This window comes from Pan paniscus, chromosome 1 (genome assembly GCF_029289425.2).
Source record: "Pan paniscus chromosome 1, NHGRI_mPanPan1-v2.0_pri, whole genome shotgun sequence".
Taxonomy (NCBI): domain Eukaryota; kingdom Metazoa; phylum Chordata; class Mammalia; order Primates; family Hominidae; genus Pan; species Pan paniscus.
The window spans coordinates 167,500,793-167,521,909 of NC_073249.2; the positions used below are offsets into that span (position 1 = coordinate 167,500,793).

At 38.7% G+C, this 21,117-nt stretch overlaps 1 protein-coding gene across 9 annotated transcripts in view; it reads right to left on the reverse strand.

Annotated features, from left to right (window-relative positions):
• The window catches only part of FGGY (FGGY carbohydrate kinase domain containing), a 459,452-nt gene that overhangs the window by 410,935 nt on the left and 27,400 nt on the right, over positions 1-21,117 (reverse strand). For 6 of the 9 annotated variants that reach the window (XM_034966197.3, XM_034966184.3, XM_034966174.3 and 3 more), the window contains one exon: positions 5,530-5,641. The exons of the other annotated variants lie outside the window; for them this stretch is intronic. In XM_034966197.3, coding sequence (XP_034822088.1) covers positions 5,530-5,641 — 112 coding nt within the window. The remainder of the gene's footprint in view (positions 1-5,529; positions 5,642-21,117) is intronic. 9 annotated transcript variants of the gene reach the window in all.

Below are 21,117 nucleotides of genomic sequence, written 5' to 3' on the forward strand. Positions count from 1 at the left end.
GGCAAGTACTTCTCAGAAAGTAGGCCCTCAGGAGGAGAAAATCATAAGGAGGAGAATTTAAAACCAGCTGGAAAAGGAGCACTGCCCCTCATATCCTGCCTTACCACCCTGTAGTCCACACAGTAACTCCTTCTCTCTCTCCCCAGCCTCTGTTAATTCATCCTGTACCAATGGGCAAGCCAGAAATCCTTTAACAGCCCTCTGATGCCTCTGATGGCAAAAGTTGCAGAACAGCAATTAATATACCCGAGAGATTATTAGGGCAAAGAGAAAAGAAACCCAGCAGTTACCAAACCAGGTATTATATTTTCACACATTATTTTATTTAATGGCAAAGTAACCGCAGCACTACATATCTTGCTAATAGTAAATGTTTGTAATGTGTGTTTGTCTCCCAAGCCCTGTGCTAAACATTTTACACATATCATCACATTTAATCCTCAAAACAACCCTCTGATACAGGTTTTTAACCCCTGTTTTTCAATGACAGACTCTTGAAAGTGAAGACGTACCCAATGTCTCACAGCTGGGAAATGCACAAAGTGTATTTTGGAACTAGATCTGCATAGAGAACAGATAAATCAATTCTTAAACGAATAAACTAGAGTTAGACATAGTAACATGAACAAGGACACCAGCTGAGATACTTTAAAACACAGAGTCAGCCCTCCATGTCTGTGAGTTCTGCATCTGTGGATTCAACCAACCGTGGATTGAAAATATATTTTTTTAAATGGATGGTTGCATCTGTACTGAATGTGTACAGACTTTTTTACTTGCCATTATTCCCTAAACAATATAGTATAACAAGTATTTACCTAACGTTAGGTATTATAGGTAACCTAGAGATGATCTGAAGTACATGGGAAGAGGTACATAGGTTATACGCAAATACGATGCCATTTTACATCAGGGACTTGAGTATCTGTGGGTTATGGTCTTAAGGAGGTCCTGGAACAAGTACCCCTCAGATACAGAGGAAGGATTGTATACTGTTTGTTGTTGTGGGTATACACATATGTAGTAAAAGCACAAAAACAATGTGTTTAAGAACAGCAACTACAGCAGAATGGTTACCTGCAGGAGGTGAAAAGCTGAAGTTACAAATATCTTTTTTTAAAATAAAAGGAGCTGAGGCAAATATGGCAAAATTTCATGTTTATCCTCAGTGGTAGGCGAATAGGAAGATGTTGCTTTCTTTACCCTTCCACATCTTTGAAAAGAATGTTTAAAATTAAAACCAAAAAAAAACAACAAAAAAAGCCAATGTAAGAAGATACCTAAATAAGGTTATGGGCGTAACAAGGCAGGGGCTCAGTTGCTGGTTTGCCTAACTGGAAAGATATCACCTCCCACAAAAGCTCCACAAACCATTATACTAATACTTTGAAAATAATACAGAGTACATGGGACCTTCCACAGGAATGTCAAAGAATTTTTTGTAAACAGAATTGTTCCTCTATCTAACAGAAGTGCTCAAAGCTCTAGTTCTCAAACCTAGTTGCACATTAGCGTCGCCTTGATAACTTTTAAAAATACTGATGTCCAGCTCCTATTCCACAACCATCAATGAATCAGGATGTGGGTGTATGTGTGGGTGGGTGAGTGTTGAAGGGGACAATATCAGTATTGTTTCTTAAGTACTGTACAGAACAAATCTACAGCTACTTTAAGGTAAAAATACCTGTTGCTAAACTTCTGCCTATAGTAAAGACAGACCAATCAGCTACTACTGCCTCTACATAAAGATGCTCTCAAAATGCAGTCAGAACAATACAATGAAAATTGTACAGAATCATTACTGTATTAGAATTAATAATTTATAATTTTCGTTTTAGATAAAAACTGAGAAGTTAATTTTTTTCAGCTCTTATGGAAAACTGAAAGTTCATTTAATCTTTTATTGAGCATCTACTACATGCCAAGGCACAGTGTTGGATGCTAGGATATCAAGAAGAATGTGCCACAGTTCTGCCCTTAAGCAGCATATGTCTGCAGGAGAAAGAGTCTATACTGTGTGTTGACTGCCAGAACAAGAGTACCAGACATGGGAATGTGGAGGAGGAGCAAAGAGCAGGCTCTAGTTAGCTGAGCCTGGAGCTGCACAGAAAGCTTTCAAAAGGCAGGAAAGTGTTTATTTAATTCTTCAAATGACTAGCCAATGGCTAGGCAGGTGAGGAAAGAGTGAGAAAGAGGTTCTATACAATAAGGCAGCATGGGAAACAGAACACAGACCCACAAAAATGTTGTCGTTTAAGAGAATTGGAGGTAAAGTTACATTTGAGCTACCTCACTTTACCTAAGGGTAGATTATTCATCCATATATTCACTTAATTAATACCTTGCTAAAATACATGTTTATGTTCACAGAATGTGTTGCAGGCATACTTGAGGGGAAAAATTATTATGAATCAGCAAAAATATCTAAACATTAGGTATCTGTTGCACAGAGGAGACTAGGTCATAACTCCCTCTCCCAGCCCCAATTATCACCCTTTGTTCCTCTCCCTCCCAAGAGCTCCTATGGCTGAGATGACACAATCAGGGTAAGGCTCTGAGTTTGGTCAGTGGCAGGGGTAGGAAGCATTCAGCAACTGTGCTGCTGTCCAGCCCAGGGGCTGTTCTGATCTTTAAGGAAGAAGAGTCAAACAAGGAAAGGCAAATGAGACTATTTTATCATAGACTAATGCTGAATTTTCTTAAACTATTGTACTTAATTTATTCGTTTATAATTTTTTGGTTAACATCTAAAGACGGCAATACTTTTGCTGGTCTTATGGGTTTGGTTTTAGGTTATCTGCATGATTAGGGTTATCTGGAATCTTCCTGACCCCACTCTCTGCTCCTCATAATTACTCCCATTAGCCAATCAAGAGTTGGTCGCTGCCATGCAGGTAGGAGTCTCTAAAGAACCTTCAAACCACCTTTATAATTCTAATTTCATTTTCTTGCACAGGATAATCCATTTCAGATAAAAGATCTAACCTTAATACAATCTGTTGAAAGGCAAGAAACTGATGAGGGCACCTGCAGCTGGATGCATTTGATGAATGGGTACACTTTAACCTTTTAGGTGGAATAAAGTTATTTCAACACTTATAATTAGAGTGATAACCTAGTTACCTTTTTAATAGAGGATTTGTTAACAGGAAGCCATTCTACCTACAATGAAAGAAAAATAGCATCCAAAGAGGGTACATATTTAAGCAAATTTAACAAGGAACTGTCTTCTTCCACTTCAAGTGTTCTGTTCCTAATATTTTAATTCTCCGTTAATCTGTGCCCAGTGATTCTCTACATACTAGACTTACTGAGAAAACTTTTTTAAAAAGTTGACACCCTAGCTCCACCTCAAGTCAAGTGAATACAAATCTTGAGGGTAGGGCTCATGAATTGGCAATTTTTAAAAAGATCTCCAGTTGATACTAATGCACAGCCAGAATAAAAATAAATAAATAAACATGTATTTTAGCAGATCAGATGATACAAAATCCTTGAAACAGGACTCTTAGTATCTAAAGTCCCACCCAAAATCAGGCTCTCTAACATGGCTCTTGTGCTTTATGGAACCAAGTTCCCTCTAACTCTGCCCCCAACACCACCCCACTCGTGCCAATTGCTCTCCAGGCTTTTAACTTCTGGGACGGTGATTTCTAGCCTCCACACTCTGCCTCTAAATCTCACTATCAGCAGTAAGAGACATCTGATCTATGGCATCCCAAACAGACAATCGCCTGACCTTTACTTAAATAAAGCCCATAAAAGATATACTGACAGCCTCCCAAAATGGCCAGGTCTGTGGCTGGCCACATCTTGTAATTAGTGAATGCTTGCTGCTGCAGAGCTGAGGTTTGCTCTACCCAGTTTTGGTCTCTGCTTTCTGAAATGGCTCAGAACAAGGCTGCCCTGTCCTGGGCCAGAACAGTGCCAACTGAGCCAATGAACAGCCACCAAGAAAAAGAACCGTCCTGATTTATCTTTGAAGCCCCAGCATTTGCTAAGACAGGGCTTGGAACACAGGAGGTGTTAATAAATGTCGCAAGAAGAGGGAAAAAAGTGTGTGTGTGCGTGTGTGCGTGTGTGTGTGTGTGTGCAGAAAATGGTCATCATTACCACTGTGCTCTAATCATTCATCTATTTGCATCCATTTTCAGCACATAGTGATTATGATTATTTATAGTGATCACTTATAGTGAAAAGGGATGCAAATAGATGATCATTTATAGTCCTTATAATTATAATAATCACTATTTCATACATTAGGTCCACAGTAGTGACCGGAATATTCTCTTAACTTAAAAAATTCATCATCTGATGGAAGAAACTTTTCTGAGCATTTTAAGTATCAGTCTCTCACTAAATTCTCACAGCAAAGCTACTGATTCATTCAAATTCTTTCAGAGAAGAAAACTGAGAAACACAGAGTTAAGTGGCTTGCCCAAGGTGTCACAGCTCAGCAACAGCAGAGCTACAATCAGAGTCCCCACCTAACTCTAATTCCACTGTGTATCAATGTACCCTACTACCTCATAGCCAATAGTTAAGAAAGATGCTGCTGCAACAGTGTGCAGAATCAAGAGTTCTCTAACAGAATCTAGCCACAAATATGTTTGCAATGGCTATCTTGGCAACAGCTGACTGACAATGCCTAGAGCTGGCCCTTCCCTTCAGATGGAGCATGCAATTTCCAGTGCAATGCAGCCTCCACTGCTCCCTAATGTCGTCTGCTCATTACAAGGTTAAATATCAGTTGAAATTTATCTTCACACAGGTGCAGTGGTTTTTCTCAAACCTGGCCTATTACTCATTTACATTACCCATCTGACTAATGTATTAATTATTACATTAATATATTAATAGACTTTCGGGTTTGTAACCCCAGTACAAGTGTTATTGGCTAAAATTCCCCAAAAGGGACAACCTTATCTGCTGTGAAAAATCTCTGATGGTGGACCCAAGTAGCACTTTACATTTCAAACAGCTCATTTCTGTACTCACAAGTGTCTATTAGGACAACACCATTTAATGTGAATGTCTTTTGGCCTGGCTACTGAAAATAGAGAGGCCATCTGCTTCTAGCTTCTATCTGTCACATGGCCCTGTCTACCATGTTCCATTTCCTTTCAAAGGACTTGGCTCATCCACTCAGATAAGCACGGAATAGGAATATCGTATACAAAGAAACTGCAAGCACTGACACTCTCTTCTCAGAAAACATCAAAACCACCTGTGTGTTTCAAGGTTAATCACTCCTAGCTAACAATCTCATGTCCTTCCTTTACCAAGCTCTGCACTGTGGCTCCTGAGTTTTAGAAAGCCAAGTCCCCCTAATCCAGCATCAACACCACCCCACTCATACCAACTGCTCTCCAAGCTCTTGACTTCTGCAACATGATCTGTGTCACTTCACTCTACCTCTAAATTTTACTATCAGCAGCAAGAGACGCCTGCCCTCCTGTTCCACCTGGGCCCATTGGATTAATCAGCCAAGTATCCCACCACTGGGAAAAGGAAGAGACATGGTCTTACCTTCCTGGTTGACTGGTAATGGGTGAAACTGCTTATCCAAAACAACCAGAGAACACGTGGCATCAAACCCAAGTCCTCGAATTTGGTTTAAATCAATCCCTTGTACAACTTTCTGTTTTAAAAACAAATAAAAACATAAATTACAACACCAGGGTCTTTAAAGATTGAAAACAGTTACAACTAGAAGGAAGAAATGACAGAATAGAAAAAAATCTTTACAACATAAAACAGATAAAAATTTAGTATCACTATAATCCCAAAAGATCCTATAAATAAGAAAAAAAGAACCAAACTAACTGGAAATTAAGGCCAGGCATGGCGGCTCACACCTGTAATCCCAGCACTTTGGGAGGGCGAAGTGGGCAGATCACAAGGTCAGGAGTTCAAGACCAGCCTGGCCAACACAGTGAAACCCTGTCTCTACTAAAAATACGAAAATTAGCCAGGCATGGTGGTGTGTGCCTGTAATCCCAGTTACTCAGGAGGCTGAGGCAGGAGAATTGCTTGAACCTGGGAGACGGAGGTTGCAGTGAGCTGAGATCACGCCATTGTACTCCAGCCTGGGCAACAAGAGCGAAACTCCATCTCAAAAAAAATAATAATAATAATTAAAAATAATTGGAAATTAAGCAAAGGAATAAAAAGTCACCTCATAAAATAAAAAGAAATGGTCAAAGAGCATATGAGAAGATTCCCACCTCCAATTAGATAAGTACAAACAAAAAGATATCAAACTGTTTGCTTTTCATATTGGCAAAAATATAAAAGATTAATACTGCAGGCTGTTATTACTTATCTGAAATGCTTGTGATCAAAAGCATTTCAGATTTCAGAATTTTTCAGATTTTGGAATATTTGTATATAACATAATGAGATATCTTGAGGATGAAACCCAAGTCTAAACACAAAATTCATATATGTTTCATATATACCTTACACACATAGCCTGAAGGTAATTTTATACAATATTTTTAATGATTTTGTGCATGAAACAAAGTTTATGTACACTGAATCATCAGAAAACAAAAATGTTACTATCTTAGACATCCATGTGTGGCGTCACAATGCCACTCAAAAAGTTTTGAATTATGGTGCATTTTAGTTTCAGAGTAGGGTTGCTTAACCTGTATATCGTAGTGGCAATATATGCAGAAGTGGACCTTCTTGGAGATTATTCTAACAATATAATTAATGACAACAAACTTTGGAGAATAATTTGACATTTATTAAAATTAAAAATGCACATATCTTATTAGCAAAAGTAAGTAAAGTTATATATAGAAGAAGGTTAGCTTCAGCACTGCTCAGACTATATTTTAAAAGTGAAAAAACTATTTTTATTAAATAAATTATGGCATGTTTGTAAAATGAAATACTATACAGATTTTTTTTAAAAAGAGGTAGAGAGGCAACTTCTGGGTGTGGCGGTGTGAAGTCAAAAAATCCTCTTAGCAAAATAAAACTAATAAACTGGACAAAACTATCAAAAACCACCATTTTGGGGTTATGGAAATTGGCCAAAGCCATGTGAAAAATTGAGAAGCACTTTTTTTCTGAAAAATCAAATTTGTGCTTAAAACATTCCCACAAAAAATAAAAAAACTACAGGTCCAAATGCTTCACTGGGAAATTTTATCAAACATTTAAGGAAGAGATGGTACCAATGCTACACAAACTTGTCTAAAATACAGTGAAGAAGGGAACACTTTCCAACAAATATTACATAGCCAGTATTACCCTGATACCAAAGTCAAGCAAATACATAAGAAAAGGACACCACAGACTAATATTTATCATGAACATAGTAAAAATCCTTAACAAAATATTAACAAACCAAACCTTCCAGCATGTAAAACTTTCCTTTATATACCATGACTATGTGGAGTCATCCCAGGAATGCAAGAGTGGTTTAATATCCATAAATTAATTAATGGAATACGCACATTAACAGAACAAAGTACAAACACAAAATGATCATCTCAACAGATGCAGAAAAAAGAACCCCTACCCTCCAAATATAACATTCAATAAACCAGACATAGAAGAGAACTTCTACAACCTGATAAGGAGCATCTACAAAAACCTACAGCTAACATCATACTTAATGGTAACATGAATGCTTTTCCCCATCAGAAATGAAGCAAGGATATTCACTTTTACGACTTCTATTCAACCTTATACTTGAGCTTCTAGCCATGGCAATAAAGTGAGAAAAGTAAATTAAAAGCATACAGATTAGAAAAGAAGTTAAAGTGTCTTTCTTTGCAGATGACATGATCTCATATGCAGAAAATCCTAAAGAATCTATAAGCTAAAAAAATTACTAGAACTAATAAGCAATTTTAGTAAGATGAGAGGATGCAAGACTAACATATAAATATCAACTGGATTTCTACTTAATAGCAACTAAAAGATAAAAAATAAAATTAAGAAAATAATCCCATTCACAATAGCATCAAAAAGTGAAATACTCAGTGTGATGGTCAATATTAGATATCAACTGGACTGGATTGAGGGATGCCTAGCTGGTTAGTGAAGCACTGTTTCTGGGTGTGTCTGTGAGGGTGTTTCCAGAGGAGATTGACATGTGGAGTCAGTGGACTGGGAGAGGAAGAGCCACCCTTGATGTGAGTGGGCACCATCTAATCAGTAATGGGTGTGATTAGAACAAAGCAGGTGGAACAAGGGGGATATTCAGATTGCTTAACTTCCTCCCTCTCTCCCTTTTGCAGTGAGGCACCTTTTCTCCTCCTGCCCTTAGACATCAGACTCCAGGTTCATCTTCCTTTGGACTCTAGGTCTTGCACTAGCAGCCTGCCTGGGGCTCTCAGGCCTTCACCCTCAGACTTATTCGGGACTGCATTGTCGGCTTCCCTGGTTTCAAGGCTTTTGGACTTGAACTGAGCCACACTACTGGCATTCCCTAGCTTACAGATGACCTACTGTGGAACTTCACATTTTTAATCATGTGAGCCAATTCTCCCTAACAAACTTTCTTTCATATATATATATATATATATATATATACACATATACATACAAGTACATATACATATATATTTCCTACTGGCCTTGTCCCTCTGGAGAAACCTGACAAATACATTCAGGAATTAACATATCACAAGAAGTTCAAGACCTATACTCTGACAACTACCAAACATTGCTATGAAGAGCTAAAAATTGGAGAAATATGTCACACTCGTAAAATGGAAAATTCAACATTGTTAAGATGGTAATCTCTTCAAATTAACCTACAGATTCTCCGCAACTCCATTAAAATCCTAGCAGGTTTTCTAACACCGCATGTTCTCACTCATAAGTGGGAGTTGAACAATGAGAACACATGGACACAGGGAGGGTAACATCACACACTGGGGCCTGTCAGGGGGTGCGGGGCAAGGGGAGGGAGAGCACTGGACAAATACCTAATGCATGTGGGGCTTAAAACCTAGATGATGGGTTGATGGGTGCAACAAACCACCATGGCACATGTATACCTATGTAACAAACCTGCACTTTCTGCACATGTATCCCAAAACTTAAAGTGAAAAAAAAAAACTAGCAGGTTTTATTTATTTATTTATCTACTTATTTGTAGAAACTGACAAAATTGAAAAGAAAGAACTTGGAAAATATATGCTATCTGACTTCAAAACTTACTATAAAACTAGCATTCCTAAGTTTATGTGGTATTGGTATAAGAATAAATTTATAAATCAATAGAACAGAGATATAAGAAGTAAACCCATTTATGGCAATTGGCTTTGGTAAATGTGCCAATATAATTTAATGGGGGAAAGGACAGACTATTTGACAGTGATGCTAGAACTATATGCCTATATGCAAAAAAGAATTTAGACTCTTACCTCACACCATACACAAAACTTAACTCAAAACATATCACATCCCTAAAAGTGAGACTAAAAATATAAAATGTGTAGAAGAAAACAGGAGAACATTGTTGCAACCTTGCATTAGATGAAGATTTTCTAAAAAGCAAGCAAGACCCACGAAAGAAAAAATTTTGACTTCATCAAAATTTAAAAATCTTTTTCTTCAAAAGAAACAATTAGAAAACGAAAAGACAAGCTACAGACTGGAAGAAAATATTTGCAAACAACACATCTGATAATATACTTGCATATAAAATATATTTTAAAACTCAAATAATAAGAGGAAAAACAACCCAATGATAACATTGGCAAAAGATGTGGACACTTCTGCAAAGAAAATATACAAATGGCCAATGTACACATGAAAAAGTGCTCAAATCATTAGTCACTAAGGAAATGCAAATTAAAATCACAATAAGATACCACTGCACACTTACTAGAATAACTATTATCACTAAGACTGACAATACCAAGTGTTAGAGAATTGTGGAGAAAGTGATGCCCTTGTACATTGCTGATGGAAATGTAAAATACAGCCACATCTTACCACACAACCCGGCAACTTCAGTCCTAAGTATCTACCTATAATACAAAATATTAACAAACCAAATAAAATAAAATAAAAACATACATCAACACAAAGAATTATATGTGAATATTCATAGCAGCATTATTGATATTCCCAAGCTGAAAACCAACCAAATATCCATCATAGTTTAACCAACTGTTAAATACAGTATTGTATATCCATATAACAGAATACTACTCAGCAAGAAAAAGGAACTACTGATATATGTAACAACATGGATGAACCTTAAAAACATTATGCTAAGTGAAAAGAGCCAGATATAAAAGAAAGCATGCTATATGATTCTATTTATATAAAATTTCTAAAAAGAACACCTATAAAGACAGAAAGCGCCTCTGACTGGGGCTTGGGGTTGACTGCAAACAGGTGTAAGGAAACTTTTGGAGTAATAAGTGTTCTAAAACTGGAGTAGGTGATGATTGCACCACTGTATAAATTTACAAAATAACAGCATTATACATTTACAATGGCTGGCTTTTATGATATATAAATCATACATCAAGCTGTTAAATACTTTTAAAATGAGTTGAGCTATGAAAGATAAAATGGAAAGACATCCATGATATATTAATAAGGTTTTAAAAAAAAGAATATGCAACAAATTGTTAATAGTGGTTGCTCCTGAGGGTGGAACTGCAGGAGGAGGATATAGATTTTACACTTGTTCGTATAATTTTTAAAGTTGTAGAGTAACAGATTTATCGATTAATTCTATTTTTTATTTTTGTTTCTATGGTTTCCTTTATAGAAAAAGCATGAGCGACCAGTTTCTATTAATTTAAAACATGACTACAACCTTCTAAATCCCATAAAAGTCAACTCAAAAATGTCCATCCTCATTTAGTGAAATTCACCTTAAAATATATAATTATTTTTTTCCTGTTTGGAAATACCAGACTTATAATTTAGAATTCCATTTCTTACTATTTAACATGTTCCTCAAACAAGAGCTTCACATAATTATGAGAAATGTCCAAAAAAGAAAAGCAGTAATTTTTTTCAAGTCATATTAATAAACCGTTGCCATATATTGAACATCTACTATGTGCCATGTGTTTGACATACATATTATTTAATCCTTACAAAGCCCTCCAAAAGAAACATTTAATATTAGTTTTTCACGAAAAACAAGTGGGGCCGGGTGCAATGGCTCACACCTGTAATCCCAGCACTTTGGGAGGCCAAGGCAGGTGGATCACTTGAGGTCAGGAGTTTGAGACCAGCCTGGCCAACACGATGAAACCCCATCTCTACTAAAAAATACAAAAACTAGCCAGGTGTGGTGCCATGAGCCTGTAGTCCCAAATACTAGGGAGGCTGAGGCAGGAGAACTGCTTGAACCCAGGAGGCAAAGGTTGCAGTGACCCAAGACCACGCAACTGTACTCCAGCCTGGGCGACAGAATGAGACTCCATCTCAAAAAAAAAAAAAAAAGTGGATGATTGGGGAGGGAAAGGGTGAACAGCAGGCACAGAGAGGTTAAGGAACTTGCACTTGTCACACAGCCAGTAGATTGCAGAGCCAGAATTCAAACTCAGTGTCTATTTTCTTTCCATTATACCATACTGCTCACCTCTGTCATCAGATAATTTCCTGTTGCCCAAGAGACTCATCCTGTGGAAAGGACATGTGATCTAGAGGAGAACACTTGCTGCTGACCCATCTGTGACTGCTGGTAGTACCTTGACCCACAGTACCAGGTGAATACCCAGATGCCTTCACCACACTGATCAATCTAGACTTACAGTGTGAGGACCAAACCCATTTCCTGACAGGCAGTATGGCTTCATGACAATGAGTCACAAAGACTTGAATTCAAATCCTAGCTCTGCCACCATGGCTACGTGGCTGAAGGCAAGTTACACAATTCTAGCCATTGCAACTCCTCTCTTGCCTTGCTGGTTCATGTTTCTATAGCATTTACAGGTATGGCTATTTCTGCCTGGAATGTCCTTACAACTTGGCTTGGAAATCACTGGATAGCAGTTAAATCAGCGACTTTGGGGGCAGAAGACCTGAGTCTGAAATCTGGTTCTACTATTTCCAAGTTATATAACTTTGTGAAGTCAGATAAGCAGCTTCCTTGGCAGTACAAAACTATTACCTAAACCTGCATCTCCCAATGATATGAGAATTCAGCAAAATAAGGTGTGATGAGCTCAACATCTGGCATCAGTGCACAGTAAGTAGCAGTTTATATTAGAGCAAATTGGTTGCTTCAAATCTTTCCACGTGGGATACCAATCAATCAATCACCCAGCCCTAACATCTACTTGCTATGTGGCCCAACTGGCTTCTGTGCCCAGAAAGTACATGTCTGACTTGGGTAAGCCCATCTCACACAGGTCTGCAGTTAGTCAAAAGAGGACTTGGGTGAGAAAATATAGATGACTCAAACTCCATACCACAAGGCAGTTTGGGAGTAGAAACAAACACAGGATGTGGTGTCCAAAGAACTTCCTTCTGGTGCCAACTCCACCACTTCTGGGTCAGGTAATCCTGCACTAACTCCATCAACTTTCTGAGCCTCAGTTTCCTGAGTGAGAGATACCTCCCAAGTAAGAATCAAGGGCTTTGAATGGGATCAGTGGAGTCTGAAATTACTTTGAAACCAGTAAACCTTTATAGAAAATAGGATAGGAAATACACTCAATGCCTTATTGTGTTCCTGGAATGTTTTTATGTACAAAGCACAGCATGCTTGCTGTGTCATGTAAGCACATATAAAAATGACAAGCAAAAAGAATAGGAATAGAAAAAATTGGATAGACTCAAATCTTTCTAAGAATCATGGCGGGAGTAACCTAGTAGGAGCAAGGAAAATATTTTCTTCAATGTATGTTATGAATCCCCTCTACAGACCTACAGAGTGCTCAATATTACAATCATGGCCTTCAGTCACAAAGACTCAGTGTCTCTATCTTTCAAACAGAGACCTCTCACAAGAAACTGGAAGAGTAATTGTGGCATGCATTTAAACCTGATCTAGCTAGGTAGCCACTACTATTTCCCCAGCCTTATAAGGAAATGCCTTATGATCATGCTCATCCACAGCTGAGGAACATTGCCATTCCCAACCCCTCACCCCACACCACCTAAACCATCCCAGAAAGATGACTGTCAGAGTCACACTACCCAGAAGGCCTCTGGGGCTTGACCTGGTGACCTAAGAATTCTTTTTTATATTCTTATTAATGGAAGAAGAAAGCAGCCTAGTAATCTCATTCTAACAGCTTGGAATCAAGAGAATTTCCCTAGCTAGAGAGAAAGCACATTGCTCTTCTAAAGAATTTCCAGAGAAAGAGATTTCTGCAACCTCATTTGGTAACCTGTTCCATGTCTAACAACTGTCAACTCGTAGCTATGGGGCAGCAAACAAATATTTGGGGAAGGGATTGTGTATCACTTTCTTCTTATTGTGAGAAATGGTTCAATTCTGCACGTGTTTTAAATCAGCAAGATCTGCCATATTGGGTGGGGAGACGGTGTTTCTTAGAAACCCTCCAAACTGAGAACTGGAGGGTCAGATGCATACCTGGTTTTATCCTTAGCTCTATTTAGAGCAAAGGTCAAAGCCTGGGGCTTCATGGACATAATCCAGCTTGCAGTAGAGTTCTGAGTGGCAGGTACTGTATTCTTTTAAATCTTGATTTGAATACCTTTGTCAGCTTTGGGGGCGTACGAGGAGTTATGCAATCACCAGTTCCCTCAGGCTCCATCACTACTTGTTGGCTACACAGTTCAATCACTCACTTAGCCATAAGTCCTTAGCGAAAATAATCAAGCCCCTTCTAGGGTCAGGCTGTGCAGAATTTTCTCTTCTAGGTATTGGAAAAACAATGGAGAGAAAAACTTTTTTTTTTAATCCTTGCTCTTTTGGAGATTACATTTTAGTAGGGATAGACAATACCCAATAAATCAAATAAATTACATAGTGTAGATATAGTATACTAGAAAGTGATTACTCAGGGGGATTAGGAATGCAAGGAGGAGGTGGTTCCTATGCAAGATGCAAGTGAAATTTGAGGATACACCTGAAGGACATGAGGAGTGGACCTCATGGAAATGTGGGGGAAGAGTGTTCCAGGCAGGGGAACAGCGAGCGCAGAGGTCCTGGGAGGGGGAACAGCGAGAAGACAAATACAGCTTATGTTGGGGCGTGCATTACCTGGAAGGCCCTTGAAGGCAGTCAATTTTGTAAAAGCTACTCTAGTGACCAGTGAAGTAAATAAACCCAGTCCTAATCCTTTACCTACATAGCATCCCAGCTTAGGTATGGTATTGCCATTTGATGATAAGATGATGAAATAAAGGCCAAATACTCTCATTTATATCAGGGACCCCAACATTCTGCCAAGAACTGAAACTCAAATAGCCTCTACCTCCTTCCTCTCCATTGTTACCAAGTCCAGTTATGCCTGCCTTCCTAAAGCCTCTCAGTCTCAGCCCTCCTATTTATTCCTCTGCCAATAGTCTAATCTAGCCATTTATTATTAAAAATATTAAGCACCTATATGTGCCAGACACAGAGAACATATCCTGGTCAAGAGAGACATGGTCCCAGTCTTCCCAAAGTTTATAGTTTAAAAAAAAAAAAAAAATCTCAGCCTCTGAAACTCATCAGGATGTCTGCCTCCTGACATCCTTAAATTTAGTTTCTTCTCTGCCAGCCATTCTGAATCTGTTGCAAGACTGGTCAATCTCAAACTCAGGATGATTCTAGAGGAGCTCCCCATTGGTCTGAGCCAGCTGTCTCACCTACCCCTGTATCGTCAATTCTAGCCTCCCTTTCCTTCTTCCTATTAGAAACCACCTATTCCAGCTAGGATTGGATCCTTGACGTTCCCATCTCAGCGCTTCTGACCATTCTATTCCTCCAGTTCCAATTGTCTTCTCTTAAGAGTTCAAGAGTCACTTTTTGCCCTACAACCTTTCTCAAGTTTTCTCCAGTGGGTAGAAGTAGGGAGGTCTCAATTTCTTTTCTTTTCTTTTTTTTTTTTTTTTTTTGAGATGGAGTCTTGCTCTGTCGCCCAGGCTGGAGGGCAGTGCTGCGATCTCGGCTTATTGCAACCTCCGCTTCCCAGGTGCAAGTGATTCTCCTGCCTCAGCCTCCTCAGTAGTTGGGATTACAGGCGCGCACCACCACGCCCAGCTAATTTTTGTATTTTTAGTAAAAACAAGGTTTTGCCATTGTTGACCAGGCTGGTCTCAAACTCCTGACCTCATGATCTGCCCACCTGGGCCTCCCAAAGTGCTCTCAATTTCTTTTGACCCTTCATTTTTTTTTACACTTCCTGGGTCTAATATAACCCAGGCTCTGGGTAAGCAAAACATAGCTCCTGCCCTCCTGAAACATAAAATCTAGTAGGGAAGACATACATTAATCCAAAAAGTGAAATATCTTATTATTTTGTTTCATTTTATGGTATTTTATTCTTGATTTATAGAATGATTTTATTATTTGATAACAAAAAATGAATGATTCATGAACCACATGGAGTTCTATGAAAGAGACGTACAAGGCACTGTGAAAACATTTAATAAGTGAAATAAGACTTAGTTGGATGTGGTATTGGTAGAGAAAATGCTCCTTCCTTGAAGAACTAACTTTTGAATTAAGATTTGAGGCAGCAATATCCAATGGAACTTTCTACGATAATGAAAATGTGCTATATCTGTGCTGTTCAGTATAATAGCCACCATGTGGCTATTGCACACTTGAAATTTGGCTGGAGCAAAAGAGGAAGTGAATGTTTAATTATATTTAATTGTAATTACTATAAATTTAAATAGCATTGTGGGTTCAGCAACTATTGGATTGGATAGCTTAGGTCTAAGGATGAACAGGAGTTAGATATGCTGGTGGAAGGTAGGAAGGACATGCAGCCAGAAGAAAGAATCTGGGTAACAATTCTTAGGCTAGAGGGAGCATTGCATGTTTGAGGACATGACAGAAGGAAGGTGTGGCTGGAATGCAGAGAGCCAGGAGAAGCATCATGAGATGAGCCAGGAATGCAAGTCGAGACAGGCCATGTAGGGCCCTGAAGGCCATGTTAAGGATTGAGTTCTACCCAAATACAGGCATACCTCATTTTATCGTGCTTCACTTTATTGCACTTTGCAGATATTACATTTTTTACAAATTGAACGTCTGTGGCAACCCTGCAGCGAGCAAGTCCATTGCTGCCATTTTTCCAACAGCATGTGCTCACTTCATTAGCATTTTTAGCAATAAAGTATTTTTTAATTAAGGTACGTATTTTTTTTAGATACAGTGCTATTACACACTTAATAGACTACGGTACAGCATAAACAAAACATTTATGTATGCTGGGGAATCAAAAAATTCATGTGATTTGCTTTATTGAGATATTTGCTTTGTGGCAGTGGTCTGGAACTAAAACTGCAGTTTGAGGTATGCCTCAGGCATATCTGGTATCATTGTGCTTTGCTTTACCGCATCTTGCAGATTGCGTTTTTTACAAATTGAAGGTGTGTAGCAGCTCTGCAAAGAGCAAGTCTATCAGTGTCATTTTTCCAACAGCTCATGTCACCTCATGTCTGTGTCACATTCTGGTAATTCTTAACAATATTTCAAACTTTCATTAATATTATATCTGCTAATGATAATATTTGATGTTATTATTCCAATTGTTTTGGGGCACCACAAACTGCACCCATATAAGACGGGCAAACTTAATAGATAAATGTGGTGTGTGTTCTCACTGCTCCACAGACTAGCTATTCCTCATCTCTCTCCCTCTCCTTAGGGCTCCCTACCCCCTGAGACACAACTTTGAAATTAGGCCAATTAATAACCCTACAATGGTCTCTAAATGTTCAAGTGAAAGAAGGAGTCATAGTCTCTCACTTTAAATGTAAAGCTAGAAATGATTAAGCTTAGTCAAGTAGGCATAGGGAAAGCCAAGACTGGCAAAAAAAATAGGCCTTTTGCACCAAATAGTCAAGCTGTGAATGCAAAAGAAAGTTCGTGAGGAAAACTAAAAGCGCTACTCCAGTGAACACCTGAATAAGAAAGTGAAACAGTCTTATTGCTGATATGGAGAAAATTTGAATGGTCTAGATAGAAGATCAAACCAGCCACAACATTCTTTAAGTCAAAGCCTAATCCAGAGCACAGTCCTAACTCTTCAATTCTGTAAAGGCTGAGACAGGTGAGGAAGCTACAGAATGAAAAGTCTGAAGCTAGCAGAAGTTGGTTCAGGAGGTTTAAGTAAACAAGCCATTTCCATAACATGAAAACACAAGGTGAAGCAGCAAGTGCTGATGCAGAAACTCCAGCAAGTTATACAGATGATTTGGATAAGACAATCAATGAAGGTGTCTACACTAAACAACATATTTTTAAGGTAGGCAAAACAGCCTTATATTGGAAGAAGATACCATCTAGGACTTTCACAGCTAGAGACAAAAAGCCGATGCCTGGCCTCAAAGCTTCAAAGGACAAGTGGCTCTCTTGTTAGGGGCAAATGCAGCTGGTGACTTAAGTTGAAGCCAATGCTCATTTACTATTCCAAAAATCCTACGGCCCTTAAGAATTATGCTAAATCTACTCTGCCTGTGCTCTAGAAATGGAACAACAAAGCCTGGATGACAGCACATCTATTTACAGCATGGTTTACTGAATATTTTAACCCTGCTGTTGAGACTTACTGCTCAAAGAAAAGAGATTCCTTTCAAAGTGTTACTCCTCATTGACAATGCACCGAGTCACCAAAGAGCTCTGATGAAGATGTACAAGGAGATGAATGTTGTTCTCATACCTGCTAACACAACATCCATTCTGCAGCCCATGGAACAAGGAGAAATTTCAGCTTTCAAGTATTATTATTTAAGAATTACATTTTGTAAGGATATAGCTGCCATAGATAGTGATTCCTCTAATTGATCTAGATAAAGTAAATTGAAAACATTCTGGAAAGGATTTACCACTCTAGATGCCATTAAGAACATTCACGATTCATGGGAGGTCAAAATATCAACATAACAGGAATTTGGAAGAGGTTAATTCCAACCCTCATGAATGACTTTGAGTGGCTCAAGACTTAAGTGGAGGAAGTTACTGCAGAGGTAGTGGAAATACCAAGTGAACTAGAATTAGAAGTGGACCCTGAAGATGAAATTGAATTGCTGTAATCTCATGATAAAATATGAACAGATGAGGGGTTGCTTCTTATGGATGAACAAAGGAAATGATTTCTTGAGATGAAATCTACTTCTGATAAAGATGATATGAACAATGTTGAAATGACAACAAACAATTTAGAATAGTACATAAACTTAATTGATAAGGCTAAGGTCTGAAAGAACTGACTCCAATTTTGAAAGAAGTCCTGCCATGGATAAGATGCTATCAAACAACATTGCATGCTACAGAGAAATCTTTTGTGAAAGAAGAGTCAATCAGTGCAGCAAACCTTACTTAAAAAATTGCCTTACTTAAAAAAATTACCACAGCCACCTAACCTTCAGCAACCACCACCCTAATTAGTAAGCAGCTATCAACATCAAGGTAAAACCCTCCACCAGGAAAAAGACTACAACTCACTGAAGGCTTCGATGATCATTAACACATTTTTTGGCAATTTTTAAAAATTAAGTTATATACTTTTTTTAGACTAATGCTATTACACACTTAATAGACTGCAATATAATGTAAACATAACTTTCATATGCACTGATAAACTCAAAAATTCATGTGAGCTTTGTTGCAATATTCACCTCATTATGGTGGTCTGGAACTGAATTTATCATTATGCCTGTAGTAGAGTGATAGATGTTGAAGGGTTGTAGCAAAAGAGTGACATGACCAGTTAGCACTAGAGGAAAAAAAACCACTTCAAATGCAAGAATAAAGAAAAGAAAAATGAATATCAAGACATCAGTTAGGTTCTTGGAATAATATTCCATGCAAAATATAAAGGTATATGGTGCTAGAGATAGAGAGAATGCATAGGTTTGACCCATCTGAGTTCTGCCTTATCACATACCACCTGGGTGACCTTCGGAAAATCACTTAACTCTCTGGCCCTCAGTTTTTCAAATGTAAATGGGAATAACAACTTCTTCCCTACTTCACCCTGCAACAGCAATCAAATGAAAATGAAGATGCACTGTAAACTATAATGGTTCTATGAATATAAGGTTAACACTATTGCTCAACCCCACATGTGGCTACTCTTTCTTCTGTCCCCCTCCCAACAACCACTACTCATATAGATAGCACCAAGACAGAACAAAATGGTACTTTACTGGCTTCATATGTGTTGTTTATTTTTCTCATACAATTAAGCTGTTTCATCTTTAAAAGCAGCAGACTTCTTGTATACCTCTCCTCTAATATGCTCCAATGCTTAGCAAAGAGCATAGCACATAGTTAAGTGCTCAATAAATGTTTGTAGACTAAATGAAAGAATGATACTCAACAAACACCTGTTGGCTAAATGATTCCTCCAGCTTATCTTCTCCTTCTTCCTAAGAGAAGTTTAGTATGAATCATGCACTAATTTGAAATGTTCTCGCATTTTTGGAATGATTAAGATTTGTGGCTCCATAAAGGAACCTTTAAAATCATGGACTGCATATAACCTCTATGACTTGTGAGTTTCCATAAAACCTCTTAGGTGTGCTGCTTACCAGCCCAATAAAACCTGCCAAATTTAGGGAATGTAGGGAGGAAGACAGAGAGGAAGATTTGGAGCCATCTCACCAGGGTTCTGGTCTTGTCTCTAATACTTGTTAGTTCCAGAGCCTCAATTTCCTCATATTTCAAATAGGAAGAATAGTTGTCCTTCCTGCCCCACAGTGACACTGAAACAAGATAAGGAATGCTAGATTGGATTTTGTCTCTTTGTTTTTAGCTCTAAGTAACATTCATTCAACAGCCATTAATTGAGCACCTAATTTGTGCCAGGCAATGTGTTAGATACTGGAGACACAAAGATGAATCTCTCTAAGAGCTCAGCTCTTAGTTTAAAAGGGGCTAAACAAGCCAACAAGTAAAATGCAAAGATAAGGAGTAGAAAGTGATCTGGGTGAAGATGGTGGGCTCTGGACAGTAGAGAGGGGCTTCTCACCCTCTCTTTCTTCTGAGGTTGGTAAAAAAAAAAAAAGGGCATAGACAGTCAGAAGTCACCAAGGAAGACACTCAGGAGACAGGAATGTTTAAGCTTACTGTTTTTTTTGTTGTTGTTGTTGTTTGACACGGAGTCTTGCTCTGTCTCCCAGGTTGGAGTGCAATGGCGCGATCTCGGCTCACTGCAAGCTCCACCTCCCAGGTTCACGCCATTCTCCTGCCTCAGCCTCCCAAGTAGCTGGGACTACAGGCGCCCACCACCACACCTGGCTAATTTTTTTTTTGTATTTTTAGTAGAGACGGGGTTTCACCATGTTAACCAGGGTGGTCTCAATCTCCTGACCTCGTGATCCGCCCGCCTTGGCCTCCCAAAGTGCTGGGATTACAGGCGTGAGCCAAGACGCCCTGCCTAAACTTACTTTATAAGGTGGGAGTTGGGCAGGTGAGGAAGGTAAGAGAAGAGTATTCCAGACAATGTAAACAACAGAGATATATCATTCATTTCTGTACTCAACAAACATTAATTGAACACACTACAAGCAAAGAATTCTAGAGACATACAGATAAACTAGATATAACCCCTGCTGAGGGGGCACACACTTCCCAGATGAGCAGGCAACCAGGTAAAGGCACTCGTAATCCTGGGTAACCTCGTGATGCCCCATGTGTAGAAAATCTAAAAATTTCAGGCTGCTTCTTATCAATTCCAGGTAGGGTCATGTGGAGGGAGATATGGCTGGAGAGAGACAAGGGACAGAGCATGAGAGCAGTAGCAGTGGCAGGGACAGCGTCCCCTTCTTATTCAGGAGACCTTAGGCTGCTTACTGAACCTCTTCAAAGCTCATTGTTTTTCTATCTTCAAAACAGAGAGAACAATCAAAACTACCTTAAAAAGTAGTTATTGTAAGGATAAAATGAAGTGATGGGTAAAAGCTCTTCAGTATAGTACCTGGACCAGTGTGCCCAAGAACTGTTAGCTGTCTTTGTCATCATCATTGACACCACATTAT